The sequence below is a fragment of the Ovis aries genome, chromosome 17 (assembly GCF_016772045.2).
Source record: "Ovis aries strain OAR_USU_Benz2616 breed Rambouillet chromosome 17, ARS-UI_Ramb_v3.0, whole genome shotgun sequence".
Lineage (NCBI taxonomy): Eukaryota > Metazoa > Chordata > Mammalia > Artiodactyla > Bovidae > Ovis > Ovis aries.
The window spans coordinates 62,040,361-62,063,483 of record NC_056070.1 but is presented as its reverse complement, the minus strand read 5'-3'; the positions used below and the strand labels follow the sequence as shown (position 1 = coordinate 62,063,483).

The 23,123-nt window shown below is 38.5% G+C and overlaps 1 protein-coding gene across 10 annotated transcripts in view; it reads right to left on the bottom strand.

Annotated features, from left to right (window-relative positions):
* Positions 1-23,123, bottom strand: part of HECTD4 (HECT domain E3 ubiquitin protein ligase 4) — a 165,985-nt gene that overhangs the window by 104,009 nt on the left and 38,853 nt on the right. For all 10 annotated transcript variants that reach the window (XM_027956603.3, XM_042234681.2, XM_042234682.2 and 7 more), the window contains exons 2-6: positions 11,265-11,782; positions 7,683-7,772; positions 6,918-7,048; positions 3,441-3,549; positions 2,620-2,758 (exon numbers count right to left, since the gene is read on the bottom strand). In XM_027956603.3, the coding sequence (XP_027812404.2) occupies positions 2,620-2,758; positions 3,441-3,549; positions 6,918-7,048; positions 7,683-7,772; positions 11,265-11,782 (987 nt within the window). The remainder of the gene's footprint in view (positions 1-2,619; positions 2,759-3,440; positions 3,550-6,917; positions 7,049-7,682; positions 7,773-11,264; positions 11,783-23,123) is intronic.

Sequence of the window (23,123 nt, the reverse complement as noted above, 5' to 3'; positions counted from 1 at the left end):
AAATTACATTTTAATAGGAAAAAAAAGTATTTGCTAAACACTTTATTTCTGCTTTGCATGTGTGTTTTATCAAATATTTATTTTTTAAAAGTCTTAGAGAAATAGTACTTTCTGAAATTTCCTTAGTAAATAAATTTAAGACTTCATTATATGTAAAGGACAGGAACCATATGTTATTCATCTTTATACTCCCAGCACCTAATTTAGAGTCTAACTCAAAAATTAATAATTATGGAAGGAAGCAAAAAGAGAAGGCAAGAAGAAAACAAGAGGGAAAGCAAAGAAGAAAGAGGAGAAAGGCCTCAAAAAAAGAAGGCACACATAAGCTCCTAACGTAGAACACGAGACGTTATTGAAATTTACCAGGAAGAAAGAGACAAACAGCCATTCTATACATTAGACATGAAGGCATGTGTTTCTAATAGCAAACATCCTTTGGTTTCAGTATAATGAATAAGTTCTTATACTAATTTTTATTGCCAGAGAAAAGCACTTAAAATAATAGAAAATAAGAATCAAGAAACATGCTTTTTTTTTTTTTTTAATCCAAGAATAGGAGCAGAACTGAAAATTCCCAAATAAAAATAATTAGAGATGGTCAGGTGGCTTCAGGGAACATTAAGAATGACCTTCAGTTACTCCATTTCTTTGGGTGCATCACTAGTTTTCCTCAGGTTACTTTTGACCCCTGAACTCATGTTATGAACTTTTTTCCAGACTTGTTTTGTCTACCTCAAAAGTTTAAAAGTCATGGAGTTGCTGTAACTACACTTTGAAATATGTAATGCCAATAAAGTCTATAAAGTTAACAGCCACTGATGGCCTAAGTGAAGTCACTCAGTCGTGTCCAACTTTTTGTGACCCCATGGACGGTAGCCAACCAGGCTCCTCCGTCCATGGAATTTTCCAGGCAAGAATACTGGAGTGGGTTGCCATTTCCTTCTCCATGGGATCTTCCTGATCCAGGGATTGAACCCGGGTCTCCCGCATTATAGGCAGACGCTTTACTGTCTGAGCCACCAGGGAAGTCACTGAATGGCCTAAGCCACCCCAAAATTGTTCCAATGCAGATATCTAGTTAGTGAGAACACTGCTTTCTTGGACAACAGAGTTTTTACGACAACACAGGATACTAACATTACTTCAAGTGTAAATCACATTCTAAGATTTAACATCTGTTTAATTCCCTAGCTTATAACTCCATTGCAAATAAATACAGGCAGTGTTCTCATCTATATGAATTACTGATAGGAAATGGAGTTAATATGGCCTCTATTTATTCACTTTTTCAATTCACTTTCACAATTTCTGATTACCTCCAATCTGATCTGGAGACGCAATGGTGACAACTCCAGGAAAAACACAGCTGAGAGGCAGACAAGAAAAGGTGTAACATCTCACTTAAGCCCTGGCTATGACTACTCTTAGGGCACTCACTCCACAGATGGCAACTATAACTGTTGTGTTCGAATTTGGTTGAAAGGCAGACAGCTGTAGCATAAAGAACTCAGACTCTAGAGTGGATGGGTTCAAGTCCTCTTGCTGCCATTACTGTGTGCCAAGATACTTAATCTCTCTAAGCGCACTCTTCCACTGAAGGACAAACACTTACTGGACGCTTACAATGTGCCTAGCCTCAGGTGCCTTAACTGTAAGATGAAACTGCCGTAGTTATACCTCCCAGGTAGGACGTGTCAATTGCCCAAACCAGGGCCTGGCACAGACAGACAAGCTTATTATCATTATCATCAATCAAGTGCTGTGGCTACATTCTAGGGACACAAATATGAGTAAGACAGTGTCCAAAACTAAAGGTGCGTGTGGTCTTGGCGAGTAGTTCCACACGAGAGCAGGTGATCTCAATATAATGTGGCAAGTGACATCACAGAGTGCTATGAGAGCACCATGGTTAAGTTCGATCCTGGGCACATGATGATTTTATCTAAACTCACTTCAAAGCTCCCGTTCCCACAGAAAGGCTGTTTAGAACAAACTGAATAAGGGAAATACTGTCTTTTCAAAACAGATCTAGTTGGGAAAAAAAAAAAAAAGCTGGTATTTATACCATCTTTGACTCTAGAATTTTTTTAAATCAAAAGTTTGTTCTGGGATGATTTGGGAGACTGCAATTGATGTATATACACTATTGTTACTATATATAAAATAGATAACTAATGAAGACATACTATATAGCATAGGGAACTCTACTCAGCGCTCTGTGTAGTAACCTAAATGGGAAGGAAATCCAAAAGAGAGGAGGTACATGTACACATATAGCTGATTCATTTTGCTGTACAACAGAAAACTAACAAAACTGTTGTAAAGCAACTATAGTTCAATAAAAAGTAACTAAAAAAAAGTTTGTCTTTGGCCTTAGAAACTTTAACAGAGCACATTCACTCAGATCATGTAGGAAAAGTTAAGACACTAGAGAAAGAACAGAATGCCCAAAACAATGACAGTTAAAAGGACGTCACTCCGGCAGGAAACTGCTGTAACATCTTACGGAAAAACCCAAACGAACCCAAGGTATCAACTGTGTTATTGCTTCTGATCATGTCATGAACTTTGCTTACCATCTCCAAAATATAAAACACAAAGCCTTGGTGTTCTGTTTACCTGAAGGGTATTCTGGTCAATGACCTGGAAAAGGGAGTGAGGTTTATTGTCAAAAGATACAGGCCGGTGGAGAAGACTGCCACTGCCAAAAGCAAGCCATCCTGGTTCCAGCTCCTCGTTCCGGCAGTACACAAAACCTCTGCGGGGGAAAAAGGCACACAGGCTAAGTCAGCAGGTCAGGTCTGACACCCGACAATGAGCTACCACAGACAAAACTATATTTTCCTCCTCATTTCTTTTCAATGACTAAGTATACAAAACATCTGAAGGAGAATAACAATATTAACTTTGAGACTGACAAACTATGGCAAATATTAATTTCCCACAACAAACTGGAGAGGAGAAAAGGTTGGGGAAACAATCTAATTAAATATACATAAGGATCTCAAACTGCGGTTTCTTTTGGCAGCAATTCATAGATCTTATATCTCAACTGAAAAAAAAAATCACTGCTGATCCAATGTCAAATCCAAGGACAAAGAGACTTAACTAGAAATATACCCACTTTTTGACATGGAGAAGTCACTAATATAGAAGTTCTGATCACGGAGGGATTTTTGGCTAGAAGCTACAAACAATGATCTTAGGGCTACCAAACTCAATTTTTATAGAGTCAAAAACAAAGCTGAAATGCATTAATAGAACCAGGAAAAGGAAGTGACAATAAAAGAAAACCAGAATCGTATGAAGTCATTCAGATTTGTTTAGTCACTAGTCACTCTACAGGGAGTTAGCACGCACTCCCAGGGGTCTTCACCACAGATTTACGTAACGAGGAAAATGTTCCAGCCAAATTATTCAGCAAGTTCCATGCAACTGACCTGAGAGTACCATGTAATCCAGACCCCAATTTGCTTACTCCTCTTCCAACTGAGTTAGTAGTATACAGGTAAAGACCATCTGCCGTGAGACAGCGTCCCAAGTCAGCATCTGAAATCGTTTTTTCACAGGTAAATTATATACATGCTTTTTCTAATGAAATTATAAATGTGCTTTTTCTAATGAAAAAACCATTAGGAGGCTGAGTGAAAGATAATTTCCCACTTTTAAAATAAGTGCTTCTTGAGAACTCCCTGGTGGTCCCGTGATTAAGACTCAATGTGCTCATGGCCAGGGCCCCAGGTTTGATCCCTGGTCTCAGAACTAAGATCCCCACAAGCTGTGGAGTACAGCTAAAAATAATAATAATAAAATAAGTGCTTCAGTGTGACTTCCAGAGAAGACAGCTCGAACCCCTACATCAAACTTCAAAATGCATATAGGGTTAGGGACCAAGATCAGGGAAAGAGGTCAGATAGTTATTATCAGGAGAATCTGGTTCAGTCTGCCAAAGATTTTTCTTTTTTCTTTCTGAATAGGAAAAATTCATTCCTAACTCTAATCTGAAATGACTAAGAATACAATACTTTCCCTAAGGAGTGCATAATAAAAAAAGGTAGAAGGTTCAAGAGTTTGGGACACTTATTAGTTGACTTTGGACCTCTCTGAATTTCAGTTTCTGCAGCTCTAAGCTGAAGATAGTATGTACCTTAGCGTGCACCGTATAGTGCATACTGAGATATGCAGATAGCATGCACAGTAAGAGTGACTGTGACGGTTGAAGGAGACAATATAAGCACACACCACACTGTTCTCTGGTACAAAGCCAGTGCCCCTTAAATGGCAAATGATATTATATTGATAGACTAATGATAATTTGAACTAGAATCTGCTCCTTGTGGATTTTCCATCAAGAGATCCTAATGTTAAATTTCTGGAGTGTTGTGCTCAGTTGCTTCGGTCATGTCTGACTCTTTGCGATCCTACAGACTGTAGCCCACCAGGCTCTTCAGTCCATGGGATCCTCTAAGAATACTGGAGTGGGTTGCCACACCTTCCTCCAGGGGATTTTCCTGATCAAGGGATTGAACCCAAGTCTCCTGCTTTGTGAATGGATTCTTTACTGCTGGGCCACTGGGAAACCCAAATTTCTGGAATGACACAGTACAAAAATATAATATTGCTTCTATTTAAAAACAGCAATTATATTTCCCTTTTGGTATATCTTCCCCAAGCTAAAACAAAGTTTCTCTCTGAATGATAGTAAATGGTTTACTAAAACATCCTAGAGAATTTACCTTTAAAAAAAGAACATATAAATAAAACATTGGGCTTATTTTCAAAATCAATCCACTTACTATGTTTAAGTGGAGTTTCTTTACTACTTGACATATTAGAGAAAATTCAGCGTCACAGCACTCAAATTGGCACTGAGCATGTGGTTGGGAAGATCCTCTAGAGGAAGGACATGGCAACCCACTCCAGTATTCCTGCCTGGAGAATCCCACGGACAGAGAAGCCTGGTGGGCTACAGTCCAGGGGGTCGCAAAGAGTCAGACACGACTGAAGCGACTCAGCACACGTGCACATCCACATCCACACGTGATTATCTTACAAATTCAGTCTACTAATCCAAGACAACTGAGACTTGTTCCTACTGGTTCTTCAAAAAACAGTTAAAGTAGGTCATCATTTTAAAAACACTAATTTCATTCCTTAAACATTTTAACTTACAACTTATAAATAGACACTTATTCACCACTATTGAGATTAAGGTCAAGGCCTTATGAGTATGGATCTGACAGGGAGTGGGAGTGAAGGGGACAGAACAATAAATAAGATGGGCCAGAGCTGACACTTGCTGAAGCTGAGTGTTTACTATACAATTTACTATAGAATTCTTTCAACTTCTGTGTATGTTGAATGTTTCCAGTATTAAAAGTTAAATAAGATTACATTTTAAATTTTTATAAGAAAAACATCCTCTAGCCAGAAGCAAAACCAAAGGTACAAGAGACTGAAGGGCATATAGATCAGCTTGATATCATCATCCTCTGTGAGAAATTACATGTCTGTGAGATTCTCTAGGCAAGAATACTGGGGAGAGTTGCCATGCCCACCTCCAGGGGATCTTCCCAACCCAGGGATCAAACCCATGTCTCTTATGTCTCTTGCATTGGCAAGTGGGTTGTTTACCATTAGCACCACCTGAGAAGCCCAAGAGGACTAAAGGAGAAAGTGAAGAAAAGGGTTTTGGTTTTGTATGAATTTGTTTATTTCTGCCCATAATGTTTAAGAACTTCTTGGGCACTGCAGGTTTTCACTTTTCCTGTTGACTCTAACTGAGTCAGTGAAGGTGGTAACTCACATCTCAAAGTCTTGCCTGCTCCTCTCATCACTTTAGCATGACTATCCAGAATAAACAGTGGACCATGAAAAGGCACAGGCACCAGACGAGAGATGGGGGGTGGCCCATCGCTGAGACTGCACCCCATTTCCATACGGTTATCTGAGAAAGTTGCCCCCATCAAGAGAATGAAATGAAAGGGTAGGGAGAACAGACTCTGAATCCCATCCTAAATTCTTAGAGAACATCAATTTCTTAGAGATAGTTCTAAAGTATTCTATTTCTAAATGGAAATGATTTCCTAGGGTTTTTTTAAAAATTCTTACTTTTATCAGTTACGCAACATTTAATGATATAATCACAAGTACCAACTACAATAACAAACAGGTTTGGAAGCAAGGCAGACTCCTTGCAAGGCTGCAACTCCAGAAGTGGAAGCAGCAGGGCACAGACTATTAAAAGAGTGTATTGGCCTCATGGGTTGTGTGTGTCATGGCACACTAGTCAGTACATCCACCAAATGAAGAAAGAGGCCTAATTCATCTGGCAAGTCAGTTAACTGCAGGACATTTCAGAGACCTTCTGCCATTTTCGCTGAGATCACAGAGTAAATCAGATATGTAATACTTGTGAAACTGTATAAAACATTTTAATCTCCTTTGTTTAAAGGAGATACTTCACAATTCATGCTCCTTTGAACAACCTTTTTGTTGTTGTTGTTGTTTTTAGGACAAGAGGGCTCACCAACACACACATACAATAAATTACTCAAAGAAACAGAATCAGGCAGCAAGACCTGATACTCTACTCGTGGATATAAAAATTCAACTTAAGGTTCCCATGCCCAAATTTAAATACTCAGGAATCAATTTAAGTAACTCATGCCTCGTTTGCAGGACTGTACGGATGATCCTTTTCCCTTGCGATAGTAAAACCTATCAATTTTCTTACCTCACTCAGTATCAGCTTTTATACTTTTACTGATAAAGCAGACAATGAATGCACTGTATAGGAAGCTTGAGCTCTTAATTAAAAGGAACACAGAGTTATATCTAAATCGTTTGCCACAATGATCTAAAACCACTCTTTTCATATCTTAATTTCAATCATAGGACCCAAACCCTTGCATTACCTTTATTTTCAGAACTGGAGCCAGTGTTGCTATCTGGTGCAGGCAGCATGTCTTCATACCCCCAGGATACTATATGTTTGCCACCAAGCAAACAGGATGGGGATCCGGGCCCCCCTTCCAAAAGCAACAGCCTAAAAGAAGGAGGTAGAGAATCATACAGACACTGACACTATCCATTCCAGCAAGAAGATAAAAGTCAATTTACCATCTCAAAGAGCATAAAACTACAATAGTTCTACACAATACTATGTATCTGAAAAGACATTCATGAAACTTATATTTTTACATTAAAAAAAATTATGAAGTAGTGCTTATATTATAATAAATTTGCAGCTGTGTATAAAAATGTATATATTTTACATGTATACATGTATGAGAGAAAGGAAGGGATGGAGAGAGAGGGGGTATGAACTAGGAAATACATACAACATTTGGAGTGGTTATCTTTGAGGAGCGAAATTATGAACAACTTTCACTTTTTCACTTTATGTCTTAACATATTATCATCTTGAAATCTACAATAAAAATTTAAGACAAGCTATTGCATTTTTTTAATCCACTAAAATTAAAAAATGAAAAACAACATGCTTTTTTAAGAAGGAAAAAACAAAATTCTTACTTACAATGATTAGAATAGCACACTTACTTAAAAGCATGAGTAATTAATTGATTAAAAAAAAAAGTTTACCAATTTACTTATTGGAAAAGCTTTAATTCTCAAGGCTCACTTTTGTAAGAGGGTGAGGATCCAAAGTGACAGCTTACCTATACAGCACATCGGCTACAGGCAGAGACCCTAAATCAGTCTGTTTCTGTAATAGATGGACTGTATGAACAAAAGTTTTCAATGATCCCCTAAAAAAAGAGGGAACAGAAAATCATTTAAATTGAACTGTCAAATAATAAGGTTGTTGATGTCAATGTTATTAATCACTTGGGAAGCTTCCAAAATAAGTCTGTGTCTGCTGAGCAACTGAGCATGCATACATGCTGCCAATCAGTAGCTGTGCTGTACAAGATATCAGATATACTTGCCTCTTACCGCGCTGGTTCTTCTTGTATTTGCAAAGGTAAATTATCTCCCCCTAACATGAAAGCTCAAAACAGAAAGCTCAAGCACAAAACACAGGTGGTGATTATGCCTGGATACTCTTGCATCAAGTCAATCTCTAGTCTAGAGGAGCGATTTCACTGGAAGAGATTATATTTAAAGTCTAGCACTATTTCCAGGCTTAAATTTTTTAATATCTTTGTTAAGTTCATCCATTTTACATCTCACCAATTTCCCATCACATTAAATATGACCAAAAAGAAAAACATTCAAATAGTATTTTGTGCTGAAGGGTATTCCTTCTGCTTTCCCCTGCTGTGAAGTATGTGATTGTAATGCTTGCAGAGCTCACAAAGACCCGATTTCCTTTTGGTTCCAAAGGTTTGAGGCCCTGGGAAGTCTGTAATACGGCCAGCAGGATCTAAAAGAAGGTGCTTTTAAGATGCACAAGACTTACCTGGCCAGATTCCAAGTATAAATCACCATAAGAACATTTCCTGAACTAAATGATCATGGGTATCAGATGGGCTGACTTCAGACTGCTGCCTTATTTCTCTTAGCCAAGGCTTTAATTGCTAGGTATCATGTGCCTAAACCTCACAAGAAATGGAATACCCAACGGAGGATCAAGGAGGCCTAGAGTTCTCCTCTTAATTGTCCCCTTCCCTATCTCTGGTGTTCAAAAGAATCAAAACCAAAGAACCATACCGGCAGGGAGGCAGCAGAGAGAGTGTAAAAGCACAAGCTGGGAGAAAAGACCCCTAGGCTCTGAAACCAGGCTCTGGCACTCAGCAGCGGCACCATCTCAGTCTTGTTACCAAACTCCTACAGGTTTTTACTTCATCATCTGTCCAACAAGGATACCTCCCTGTGTTACAACGAGGTTAAAATTAATGGGCAACGGCACACTGGAATATTTAAAACCAGCAAGCCAACTATAAGATATTACTGGCTGCCAGATTCAGACATTAGAGTAAAATTTAGACTCCGTCCATGGCTCCTAAGCCCCAACATGGTCTGGACCCTCCTCTCCCACCTCCCCTTCTACCACTGCATTCCAGTCCCCTGCTCACTTTGCTGTCCCTCAGCTACCCCAAGGACAGGAGGAGGATCAGATTTGTGCTGCTTGATGCTCCTCTTGCCTGGAATTCCCTGTTACTGGCTCTTTTGTGTGGCTGGCTCTTTGTCAACTGTCTAGGCCTCAGCTCAAATGTTATCTCTTCAGTAAGGTCTTCCCTGGCATCTCTAGTTAATGCTGGCCTCCACCTCCTCTTAAGCTATTCTCTATTAGCAAAATATCCTGATTTGTCTTCTTTCTCTGGAAATTATCCTATACATTCATTCATTGCCAGTTGTCTGTCTTTCTCTCACGTAAACTTTGCAATCTTAGGGACCATTTACTTTGTTCACTGCTATGTTCCTACTGCCTAGAAGAGCCCCTTGCCTGTGGTAAATGAGCAATAATGATTGACAAAATGCAATCTACTCAACTGTAAAATTAGAGATCGTGAGTCACCCACCATGAGTCACTATTTCTCTAAGACCTAGCAAGGTTCCTGGCACATCAGAAGTGTTCAATAAATGTTAGCTAATTGAAATGAATATCTTCAAAATAACTTTTTGGAAACACTGTTCTGTCTTTAAGAGCATCAGTCTCAAAAGTTAAATAATATGCTCCTAAACACGTCATTAAAAGAGATGATCCAACCCTGAAAAGCATATGACTTCTGAGGTAAATAAAGTCCAGACAAGGTGATAATACTAGCAACAGAATGTAGGCACTAAGATAAAAACAACACACACACACACACACACCCAAGAAGAAGAAAATAAAAACACTCATTTCTTCAGGATGGACTTTGGAATCTCAAGTACATGAAGCAATTTCAACAACCATCTTTTGGTTCAGACTAAATTAGGGCACAATAAAAAAGTGAGTTTTATGACCCCATGTTTATTAAAACATCTGAAAGTAAAGAGCTGGTAATTATTCCAAACATCCTAAATCTGTCTAAAGATAGACAGAAAAACTTCCCAAAGTAGGACTTTTGCATTAATAACAAATCTATTTAGGGATCAAAACTGTCTTCTGCATATCCAAAAATTAATAAATCAATCCAATATAAAGCCTTTACAGGGAAACTTATTTTGGTACCACCCAGTAATGTCTCCAGAATTAAGCTCATGTCAGGATTTCCATAATCAACTACAGTCTTTCAGCATCTAAAAGTAAGCTATGACAGTTTGCTCAGGGCAAAGAAACTGACAATAAATGTTGGTGCCATTCTGCCTTAAAAATCGCTTGAGATTGAACCATTTGAAGGTCAACTTTGAAGCCATAAAAATGGAGGAAGGAGTCTAAGGACTTCGTAATCCTCCAAGAAGTTATCCACATTTGCTTTGCTAACAAAAGGAAGAACTCAATCAAAGAAAAAATTTTGAAAGGAGAGGGACAGATTAGCAGCATTAACCTGTCAGACCATGGTCCTAATGGTCCCTAGACAATTAGGTTAGAAGAAAGCAAAGGCAGTGAACCTTTTCTTCACAAATATGTTAGAGGGATCATACAGTTTACTGAGCAGGAGAATGTAAGAAATCCTCTCCTGGAAAAGTAACTCCAAGAATATTTCTTTTTTTTTTTTTCCAAGAATATTTCTTATTGACGGTTATCAATAACATCAACTTACATGCGAAGTACAGTACACTATTAAATCCTATGCAAGCACACACACACACACACACACACACACACACACACACATACACAGAGAGATCTTTCAATCAGATTGATGGAGCCAAGCATCAAGGTCCAGAAATATAATTTGTGACCATATCTGTGTGACCGAGTCCAGGTGAGTAATAACCCCTTCACTCGCTGACACACTCCTTACAGACATGAGTCACAAAAAAATTTAAAAGCTCTACACATTTTTTTCACTGTCCTTCTGGGAGAAATACAGATATAACATCTTCCACTAACCACTTGATGTAAAACACAAATCATCTAAGGGTAAGTAGATAATGGCAAGTGTTAATTCTCCATTTTAAACTGATTAAGCTGTTATCATGATATAACACAAAGCAAAACCTTGAACTTTGGTTCCAGCTCCAACTCCTGGTGCCAAGTTTTGATGAAAACATCTTAGGCACTGTCAAGGCTGTGAAATTCAATACTGAAAACAAAGAACTTCAGAATGTTAAGACATCCATCAAATACACTTGCTCTCTCATTCACTCACCCAACCCAGGCAGCAGCTATGACAAGGTCACCGGGGAGTACCTTTGATTTTCCTTACCTGGCACATGCCAAAGCCACGAGGGCAGCAGCAGCATTTTCTTTTTGCTTATGTGGGATATGTCGGCCTGTGTCAGAAGTCTCCTCTAGCCAGGAGCACAGCAAAGTTTCAATTCCATTGAGACAGTCAGCAGGCTCCTTGGTCAGGCTCAAAGGCTGGCAGTCGCGAAGGCAGTTCAATAGCACCTCAGCAGTGATGTTACAGAGAGAGGGGTCTGTTCTACTCTGGGACTGAATAAGGGGGAAGACCAGCAGGAGCCCCATCCTCGATGTGAAGGGAGCTTGCTCGGGTTGCTGCAACAAGCCCTGGCGTTTGAGCAAGGCCAAAGTTTCTTCATCACCTGAACTCTCCCTTTCATGCTGTTCTTCCAAGGCCAGCTGGCGCTGGGCATTCCACAGTCCTCGCAAGGCATTCAGGCGGTATTCCAGCAGGCGGGCATACGCGTTGCTCTGATTCCCACAAACAGAGCGTAGACGTTCTGCTAATTCCGTTGGGTTCTTGGTCTCAAATGTTAAAATCTAAGGAAAGAACCAGTAGAGAGGAAGTTGGTATGTATTGCTTCCACCACCACTCTCATCTATGATAAGAGTAAATCTATCCGCTGGTATCTAAAAATGGCCCACATCATGGCAGCCTGGATGGAAGGGGAGTTTGTGGGAGAATGGATACTTGTATATATATAGCTGAGTTCCTTTGCTGTACACCTGAAACTATCACAACATTGTTAACTGGCAATACCCCAGTACAAAATTAAAGTTTAAAATTAAAATTTTAAAGTTGAAAGTTAAAAAAGTGGTCCACATCAAAAAATCTTCTGTGACCAAATATGAAAATGTGTGCTATAAAGCCAGGCTGCTGATGGAGATTTTCTTTTCTTGGCATTTCTGCTAATGTTACTATTAAAAGTTAGAACCTGAATCATGAAAATAGTTTAAATATGGAAGCCAAAGTTAATTTGAATAACTTAGAAAGCTGAGGCATAAATATTTACTCAATCAATTTATAAATCTGTCTCTAACTTCTATTACCAATTAGATTGTCAATGAAAACAGAACAAGTTTCACCTTCAAAATCTAAAATACCTACTAATAAATGATTGCATATTATTCTCTCCGTTTGAGAAGCATTCCACTCTTACTACTGCTAATCCATTATTTCAATTGGTGGCATCGTAAATAGATTTACACAGTTCTCATTGATAGCAGAACCACCACTATTTTCTTTCCCAAAACACACAATTATCAGGAGACCTCCTTGAGATTTTCAGCAGCTAGGGAAATAATAAAACCTCAGTCAACTAAGAAATAGATACTAAGATAAAGAATCAAACTAAATTTATGATGCAATGAGTTTATACACAGAAGTTTGACTAAGTTAAGGTGAATAGACTGGTATAACCAACAAATAAAGGCAGGCACTCCTGAAGCAAGCATATTAAAATAGATTATCAGCCACTAGAGTGTCTGGTTCTCAGTAGACCAGGAAGACAGAGTGGGAACAGGCTTGGAACAAAACCAAAGAAAATTCTGTCAAGTCATTGGCACTGGCATTTTAAAGGGTCATAGGTCATTCTATTTCACTCATAAACTGCAAAATCCTTTTTTTTAACCTCAAATTTTACCCTTAAATCCTGTAACTGACTAGCTTAGCTATACATGCAAGCCACTAAACTAAAAAAATGTTCAGTTTAAAAAGACATTCTAATTCAGAAAATTAACTACATGTGTATCTCATTTAACTGATTAAAAAAATTAGTCAACCCAGTTAAAAGCAACCAATTCAAACTTCAGTGCCAGTGTGTCAGATCAGAAATAATATCCAAATGCCATAACATTTCAACCAACAACTTGGCAATAAAAAAAAATGAACTACTGATCCCCACAACCTCAGTGAATCTCAATGGCATTTTGTGAGTGAGAGAAATCAGTTTCAAAAGGTTCCGTCTGCATGATTCTATTTATTACTTTCTGGGGAAAAAATGTACAGTGATTTAAAAAACAGATCAATGGTTGCCAGAGGTTGGGATACACGCAGGGTGTGACTATTTAGGGACAGTATAAGAAGGTTCATGAAGACAAATTGTTCTATATCTTGGACAGCACTGGTGGTTACATGAATCTTACATGTGCTAAGTGGTTGCATGAATCAATACATGTGTTAAATGGTTACATGAATCAATATACGTGTTAAGAGTCATAGAACTGTACTTTCCCCCCAAAAATGTCAACTTGATAATTTTTAAATAAAATTTTAAAAAGTTCTAACCAGGCAATAGTTGTATTCAACTAGGTATCATTAAGTAAAACTATATTGCAAACCATATTATTAAAAATAAGAACTAGGGACATTTCTATTTAGTTTTTACTAAAGAGTATCAAACAGATAATGATTATAATGTCCTTCACCATCAAGTCATACAAATTCAATCATCCCACCCTTTTGTCTAGATTCAAACACAAATTACACTTTTGATTATTTTTCACAAATGGTAGCAGATAAAATAACTACAAATTCCTATAGAAAGGATCACATTTCAGAGGCGACTATCTACCCTGAAGTAATCGTACCTAAGGAAGCTAGATTGCCTATTTTTTTTTAAGATCTCCCCTCAAAAAGTCAGTAACCAGCTTCCACCGTCATGGTCAACAAAGATTAAGATACTTTTAATGTGAAAAACCATAGAATTTTAAATTTGGTCATCTCAAGTTATGAAGATCTAAACAAATTTTGTTACATTTTTAAAAAGCTTTCAATATTGATTTTGTGATTTCTACTCAGTACAACCCTTTGATACACAATACAGATGCACTCCAGATACATTTTTACTTATGCTACACTGAGCAGCTACTTATGTTATATGAAGCAACTCCTGAAAAATTCAATATAGGCTTTTATTGCACACAAGAATCAAACAACAATTCAGTATCATTCAGTTCAGTCGCTCAGTTGTGTCTGATTCTTTGCGACCCAAGGACTGCAGCCCTTCAGGCTTCCCTGTCTATCACCAACTCCCAGAGCTTGCTCAAACTCATGTCCATCGAGTCGGTGATGCCATCCAACCATCTCATCCTCTGTGGTCCCCTTCATCTCCTGCCTTCAATCTTTCCCAGCATCAGGATCTTTTCTAATGAGTCAGTTCTTCACATCAGGTGGCCAAAGTATTGGAGCTTCAGCTTCAGCATCAGTCCTTCCAGTGAATATTCAGGACTGCTTTCCTTTAGGATTGACTGATTTGATCTCCTTGCTGTCCAAGGGACTTTCAAGAGTCTTCTCTAAACACAGTTCAAAAGCATCCATTCTTTGGCATTTAGCTTTCTTTACAGTCCAACTCTCACATCCATACATGACTACTGGAAAAACTATAGCTTTGACTAGACAGGCCCTTGTCAGCAAAGTAATGTCTCTGCTTTTTAATATGCTGTCTAGGTTGGTCATAGCTTTCCTTCCAAGGAAGAAGCATCTTTTAAATTTCATGGTTGGAGTCACCATCTGCAGTGATTTTGGATTCCAAGAAAATAAAGTCTGTCACTGTTTCCATTGCTTCCCGATCTGTTTGCCATGAAGTGATGGGACCAGATGCCATGATCTCAGTTTTTTGGATGTTGAGTTTTAGGTCAGCTTTTTCACTCACCTCTTTCACTTTCAAGAGGCTCTTTAGTTCCTCTTTGCTTTCTGCCATAAGGGTGGTATCATCTGCATATCTGATATTGATATTTCCCCATGCAATCTTGATTCCAGTTTGTGCTTCATCTAGCCTGGCATTTCACATGATGTACTCTGAATGTAACTTAAATAAGCAAGGTGACAATATACAGCCTTGATGTACTCCCTTCCCAATTTGGAACCAGTCCATTGTTCCATGTATAGTTTTAACTGTTGCTTCTTGGCCTGCATACAGATTTCTCAGGAGGCAATTCGGGGCTTCCTTGATAGCTCAGTTGGTAAAGAATCTGCCTGCAATGCAGGAGACCCCAGTTCAATTCCTGCTGGAGAAGGGATAGGCTACCCACTCCAGTATTCTCGGGCTTCCCTGTGGCTCAGCTGGTAAAGAATCACCTGCAATGCGGGAGATCTGGGTTTGATCCATGGGTTGGGAAGATCCCCTAGAGAAGGGAAAGGCTACCCACTCCAGTATTCTGGCCTGGAGAAGTCCATGGGGTTGCAAAGAGTTGGACACAACCAAGCAACTTTCAATAAGGTGGTCTGGTATTCCCATCTCTTTAAGAATTTTCCATAGTTCGTTGTGATCCACACAGTCAAAGGCTTTTTAGCATATTCAATGAAATTGAAATAGATGTTTTTCTAGAATTCTCTTGCTTTATCTATGATCCAATGGATGCTGCCAATTTGATCTCTGGTTCCTCTGCCTTTTCTAAAGTAACATTGCTGCTGCTGCTGCTGCTACGTCGCTTCAGTTGTGTCCGACTCTGTGAGACCTCACAAATGGCAACCCACCAGGCTCCCCCGTCCCTGGGATTCTCCACACAAGAACACTGGAGTGGGTTGCCATTTCCTCCTCCAATGCATAAAAGTGAAAGTGAAGTCACTCAGTCGTGTCCGACTCTTAGCGACTCCATGGACTATAGCCCACCAGGCTCCTCCGTCCATGGGATTTTCCAGGCAAGAGTACTGGAGTGGGCTGCTCTTGCCGTCTCCGAAAGTAACATTAAACTCAACTATTTACTTTTACTACTAAGTGCTTCTGAAATTTGTTCCTTCATGGTTCATAAAATGATGTATATGGCAGAATCTGAGGTTAACTTCAAATATTAAGATTATCTGAAAAAATACATACTACTGCATTTTTCTGATGGTTCTATTTTTTAAAAGCACTTTAGTTATATTTTTAGCATTCCACTTGAAAGACAAATACTCTGAAAGGATTTGAGTTATAATTAACCAAATAATACATAATATACACACTTAAGTGACTGTTATGTTTATTGATTTAGCAGTATCTAAAGTACCCTATGCTTTCAGAAATCCATTAGGTTACTCAGCATTATCCATTTCAATGGCCTCTTATGAAAACTAAGAACTGTCTGATATGCTGCTGTTTTTAAGAATTCTAAAGTTCGAAAGTCATGCCCTAAAATCATTTTATAAAGAGAAAGAGATCATACCTTTGGGTTTTAGTGAGTCAGCTATGGAGGATCTTTTCTGGTACTTATGAATATTAAATAATTTGTCTCTGATGCTCATATAAAACCACTACTGTTAGTAAAGATCTTGATCAAGACCAAAATATCATTAGAAAATTAAATTTTTTTAAAAAAAGGAAAAAGGCTATTTGAGGAAAAAGGAAGATCCTTGACACCTTTAATCAGAAGACAGGTTTACTAACTGTACTTTGGTGACAATGCTGACGTCACCAAAGTATTAAAGGAATGACACTCAAAATATTAACTTAAAGCCTTAATGTAATTTTTTCATCATACATGACACATGTGTTTTGAAGCTAAAAAACAATCATTCTGGAAAGTTAAGAGAAAGGAAGCAAAATATTCTTTACCAGCCATATCTAGCTTTGAACAAGACTCCAGTAGTGACAGAAGAGTTAGAGAGGACTGTATCATTTTAACCAACTTTTTTTTCATTTGGAAAACACAGAACACATACCTACCAGTCATGATGCAAAATATGGTAGGAATAATAAGCATATAGAGGCTTTTTGGGTAACAGAAAATATTATATATACACATTAGGAAATTAACTAGACTAATAAATCATTAGAAAAATCAAGATTAGGGAATGAACTACTATACTCTCCTAAATGTAAATCTCAATTTCCATCTACTTTGCTGTTCAGAATACTAGAGATGTAATCCTCTAAAAGGGTCAAGATGTAGCTAAAACATATATAATCTCCTAACTCTGAAAGAAACAGAAAGCACCCCATTTCTAAGAATTTATCTGAAACATTCCAGAAATAAAAACACACAGAGAGATTTTCACTGCAGTCTTATCACAGTGGAAAAAGTAGAAGCAATCTCAAAATTCAGAAGTGTTCAATTAAATCATATCATAATGGAGTATTGTGGAATAAATTAAAAATAATTAAAACTATACAACAATAAAAAGCAGTATAAAAATTATATATGCCCTATAATAAGGTAAAATGTACTTATTCAATTTTGAAATGTCATTAATATTTGAGGTAATATAAACAGGTGGGTTTTTTTCCTCTATTAAAAAAAAACTGTGATGACAAGTTAAATAGTTTATATTGAAGAAAAGTAGTCGTAACCAGAGCTGGTATTTTACAGCAGCAAGCATTATCTTTAATAACTCCTAGTCAAACAAATGGTAACTGATATATCAACATTTGGGGGATGTATCTGACAAAGCACAAGCATAAGGACCCCAGGGAGTGTTTTCTTTGAATCAATTCATTAGTCCCATCTATTGTACTTCAGCAGCAGTTTTTCTCACTGTAGGGCTCATTAGGTGGAAGACTGTGGTGGGATGGGGGAGACCACCACAGATGCTGAGAACTATCAGTGAACAGTAAAACTGTTCATTCTCCAAAAAGAAATGAGATTGAAAACTCAGGATCACGGAAGCTCCAAATAAATTATTACACTCCCTATTATGAATAAATTATTATACTCCCTAGTAAGGTTCATTAACTGATTCAATTCATTGTGTGAACTTGTCAGCATTAAATGAATTTATACCTGAATTATTCCAAAGCAGATTGAACTGGCCCGACTTGCAACCCCAGGACAAAACTTTTCAGTAGAGTCAACAGAATACCAAAATTCTCTCAAACGTCAGAGTGAGTTTTTTACAGATTTTCCTACAATTTTTTTTACATTATGAAGATGGCAGTTATGGTCAAATTGAATTGCATCTGGCAACTCAAAGATCAGAAAGATTTCATGTGAACCAAGTAAATGAATCAAGAATGAAAGGATGGAACTCTATCTCTAATGCAAAAGCCTAAATCAAAAGTGGATCCGTTATCAATTAAATTAGACCCTGAAGCTGCACAACCTTATTCAGTCTTGTATGTATGCAAACTCTCATCAGCATCTATTTTTTAAAACGATCTTAACTGATAACCACAATTAAATTTCACACTTTAATTCATGAGTTTTAGCCCTTAGCTTGGTGCCAAAACTAGGAATGGACTCTGCCTTGTTACCACGCTAATTAGCTTTGGCTCAGTTCTGGAACTCCAGTATCCGGTGATTTCTCCCAAATCGCTGGATAAACTGAGAACAGTTTTTATTGACAGCACAACTGTTAGAACTCTGAGGACTTCCATATGTAAGAAATCACTGTTCAAATTCTTTTTGCATAAAAGTTCCATCTTATCCTAATCCTTGCTTAGTTTTCATCTCTGTCATGTTCTATGACCAGGGTTCTATTTTGCCATCTCTCTGCTAATGTGGCCTGAATGTCCTATACCACTAAGTTTAAATCCTACCTATCATTCAGAACTCAGCTCTGCTCCACCATCAACTTTGAAATACACTTTTCTTCCTCTCACTTCCCCTTCTGAGAATAATCTTTTATTATTAGTTGCTTTATAAGTTTTGTTGCTAAGTCATGTCCAATTCTTATGACCCCAGGGACTATAGCCCACCAGGCTCCTCTGTCCATGGGATTTCCCAGGCAGGAATACTGGAGTGGGTTGACATTTCCTTCTCCAGGGGATCTTCCTGACCCAGGGATCAAACCTGAGTCTCCTGAATTGCAGGCAGATTCTTTACCTACTGAGCCATCAGGGAAGTTCCAGATAACCTTTTGGTATTCCCATATCATCTAGAACATACCTCTATCAAAGGGTCAGACACAAACTCTAAGAGAAATTGTGCCTGCTATTTCAACAGATGTATCAAAGATTTGTTTTTTAATATTTATTTTTATTTATTTATTTGGCTGCAGCTGTGTGCAGGCAAGTGAGATCTTTAGCTGAGGCATGGGAACTCAGTTGCAGCATGTGGGATCTAGCTTCCTGACCAGGGATGGAACCCTGCATTGTGAGCATGGAGTCTTAACCATTGGGCAACAAGGGAAGTCTCTCAATGAATTTGTTTTTCTCCCTATCAGTTCAGTTCAGCTCAGTTCGGTCACTCAGTTGTGTCCGACTCTGTGACCCCATGAATCGCAACACACCAGGCCTCCCTGTCCATCACCAACTCCCAGAGTTCACTCAAACTCATGTCCATCAAGTCGGTGATGCCATCCAGCCATCTCATCCTCTGTCGTCCCCTTCACCTCCTGCCCCCAATCCCTCCCAGCATCAGAGTCTTTTCCAATGAGTCAACTCTTCTCATGAGGTAGCCAAAGTATTGGAGTTTCAGCTTTAGCATCATTCCTTCCAAAGAACACCCAGGGCTGATCTCCTTTAGAATAGACTGGTTGGATCTCCTTGCAGTCCAAGGGACCCTCAAGAGTCTTCTCCAACACCACAGTTCAAAAGCATCAATTCTTCGGCACTCAGCTTTCTTCACAGTCCAACTCTCACATCCATACATGACCACTGGTAAAACCATAGTCTTGACTAGACAGACCTTTGTTGGCAAAGTAATGTCTCTGCTTTTCAATATGCTTTCTAGGTTGGTCATAACTTTTCTTCCAAGGAGTAAGCGTCTTTTAATTTCATGGCTGCAATTACCATCTGCAGTGATTTTGGAGCCCCCCAAAATAAAGCCTGACACTGTTTCCACTGTTTTCCCATCTATTTCCCATAAAGTGATGGGACCAGATGTCATGATCTTCGTTATCTGAATGTTCTCCCTATACCACTTCATATTTTTTTGTTTTTAAATTTTTAAACTTTTTTTAATTGGAGGACAACTGCTTTACAACGTCATGTTGATTTCTGCTGTACAACAATGTGAATCAGCTATAACTATACATATATCCCCTCCCACCCCCATCCCAGCCTCAATGATTTGTTTTTAATAAATGATGTCCATGAAGGAAATGTAGTGAGCGGTATGTAGAGTGACTGTTCAAAGTTGATCTGAGGCATAGAGTCCAAATCTAAAAATTTCTGCATGTTACAAAATCATTTTTCTTCACCAAAGTATTGACAAAACCAATACAAATCATCCTTCTATGCTTAGTAATCAACAGAGTAAAATTCGGAGAAAGATGTAGAAATGAACTCTCAAAATGGTTTCAATGCTATTATAAATTTTATTTTTTTTCTATTTAAAGAAAAATGATAACTATGCAAAGACTAACTTTACTTGTTATTGCTTGAATTACATATTTAATGAAAAGACTATCATTGTGACATATTCACTAAATGCTTAGCATAAATATCTTAGTAAGAAAGCCACTGATGACAATTTAAAAATATAAAAATATAACAACTTATAAAAGGAAATTATGCAGCCCCCAAGATGTGTAACACACTCTACTATAACATTATTTAAATCTGTACCCCTATTTTAACTGTGAACTCTGAAAGAGGGAACCATGTCTTAGTCATACTTGTATCAGTGTCTGGCACATAAATGTTTGATAAATTAATGAATGAGAAGATACATAAATTCCAAGAATAATGCTCTTAGGATGTATAGCTGGTTCCCACTGTTACATCCAAGTAAACTTCCCTCACTTGGACTAATTATATTTCTGCCTTCTGGAGCAATAGAAAATAACTATTCCTCTTCCATGTAAGAATCTTCTAATTAGATGAAGAAAATATATGTGACAGAGGAGGGAACATGAGATATGAATTAGGGTAGTTGCTTTCAACCCTGGCTAAACAATGAGAACTGCCTTGAGAGCTTTCACATAATATTTAATGGGCCCCACCCCAGCCCGATTAACTCAAAATATCTAGGCATTTGTTTTGCTTAACTCCAGAGGTGAATGAGATACACAGCCAAGATTACAAACCACTGAGTTAAGGAAACTAAGTTCTAGCTGAGCCTCTGCAAGTAATTCTCCACTTAGGCATTTTACTTAAATTCTCTCAGTCTGTGTTTCTATATTTATAGAAATGAGGGGTTTACACTGTTAAGATCAAAGGAAATCATGTACAGAGAGTGCTCTGAAAAACCTAAAATCTGATGGAACCCTGATCTAGAAGTGAGATCCAGAGATAAAGCTACAGGAAATTTAGAGGACAGAAAAAGACATGTTAAACTATACCAGGCAGGTACAATAAGCATAAACTCAGCAGTGGCCACAGGACTGGAAAATGTCAGTTTTCATTCCAATCACAGAGAAAGGCAATGCCAAAGAATGTTTAAACTACCATACTCTTGTGCTCTTTTCACATGTAATAAGGTTATGCTCAAAAATCCTTCAAGTTAGGCTTCAGCAGTATGTGAATCGAGAGGTTCCAATATACAAGCTGGGTTTAGAAAAGGCAGAAGAACCAGAGATCAAATTGCCAACATTCTTCAGATCATAGAGAAAGCAAGGGAATTCCAGAAAAACATCTACTTCACTGACTATGCTAAAGCCTTTGACTGTGTGGATCACAATGAACTGTGGAAAATTTATCAAGAGATGGGAATACCAGACCACCTTACCTGTCTCCTGAGAAACCTTTATGCAAGACAAGAAACAACAGTTAGAACCAGACATGGAACAACTGACTGGTTTCCGACTGGGAAAAGAGTACAACAAGGCTGTATATTGTCACTCTACTCATTTAACTTCTATGCAGAGTACATAATGAGAAATGCCAGGCTGGAGGAATCACAAGCTGGAATCAAGACTGCCAGCAGAAATATCAACAACCCCAGATATGCAGATGATACCACTCTAATGGCAGAAAGTGAAGAGGCTCTAAAGAGCCTCTTGATGAGGATGAAAGAGGAGAGTGAAAAGGCTGGCTTAAAACTCAACATTAAAAAACTAAGACCATGGCATCCGGCCCCATCATATCACAGCAAACAGATGGGGGAAAAGTGGAAGCAGTGGCAGACTTTATTTTCTTGGGCTCCAAAATCACTGTGGATGGTGACTGCAGCCGTGAAATTAAAAGACACTGGCTCCTTGGAAGGAAAGCTATGACAAACTTAGCATACTAAAAAGTGGAGACATCACTTTGCCAACAAAGGTCCACATAGTCAAAGCTATGGTTTTTCCAGCAGTCATGTACGGATGTGAGTTGGACCATAAGAAACGCTAAGCACTGAAGAATTGATGCTTTCAAATTGTGGTGCTGGAGAAGACTCTTGGACACAGCAAGGAGATCAAACCAGTCAATCCTAAAGGAAATCAACCTTGAATATTCATTAGAAGGACTGGGGCTGAAGCTGAAGCTCCAATACTTTGGCCACCTGATGTGAAGAGCCAACTCACTGGAAAAGACTCTGATGCTGGGAAAAATTGAAAGCAAAAGGAGAAAGGGGTGGCAGAGGATGAGATGGTTAGATAGCATCACCAACTTAATGGACACGAATCTGAGCAAACTCCAGGAGACAGCAAAGGACAAGGAAGCCTGGCGGGCTGCAGCCCATGGGGTTGAAAACAGTCAGACACAACTTAGCGACTCAACAATACCAAAGGAAACCCAACAGGACAAAAAACCAACTTTCTGCAAGGCAGAGGAAGGAAAAAAAAAAGAGAGAAGTAACATGTAGTTCAGAAACATCAACCTGGGACTTCCCTTGTGGTCTAGTGGGTAAGACTCTATGTTCCCAATGCAGGGGCCCAGGTGTGATTCCTGGTTGAGGAACTAGATCCCACATGCATGCTGCAACTATGAGTCCACATGCTACAACTAAGACCCGGCAAAGTCAAAATAAAATAAATATTTAAAAAAAATCAACCAATGTCATGCTGCGTCCTATTTATATCCTGATTCAAACAGCTTCCCTTGTAGCTCAGTCAGTAAAGACTGCCTGCAGTGCAGGAGACCCAGGTTCGATCCCTGGG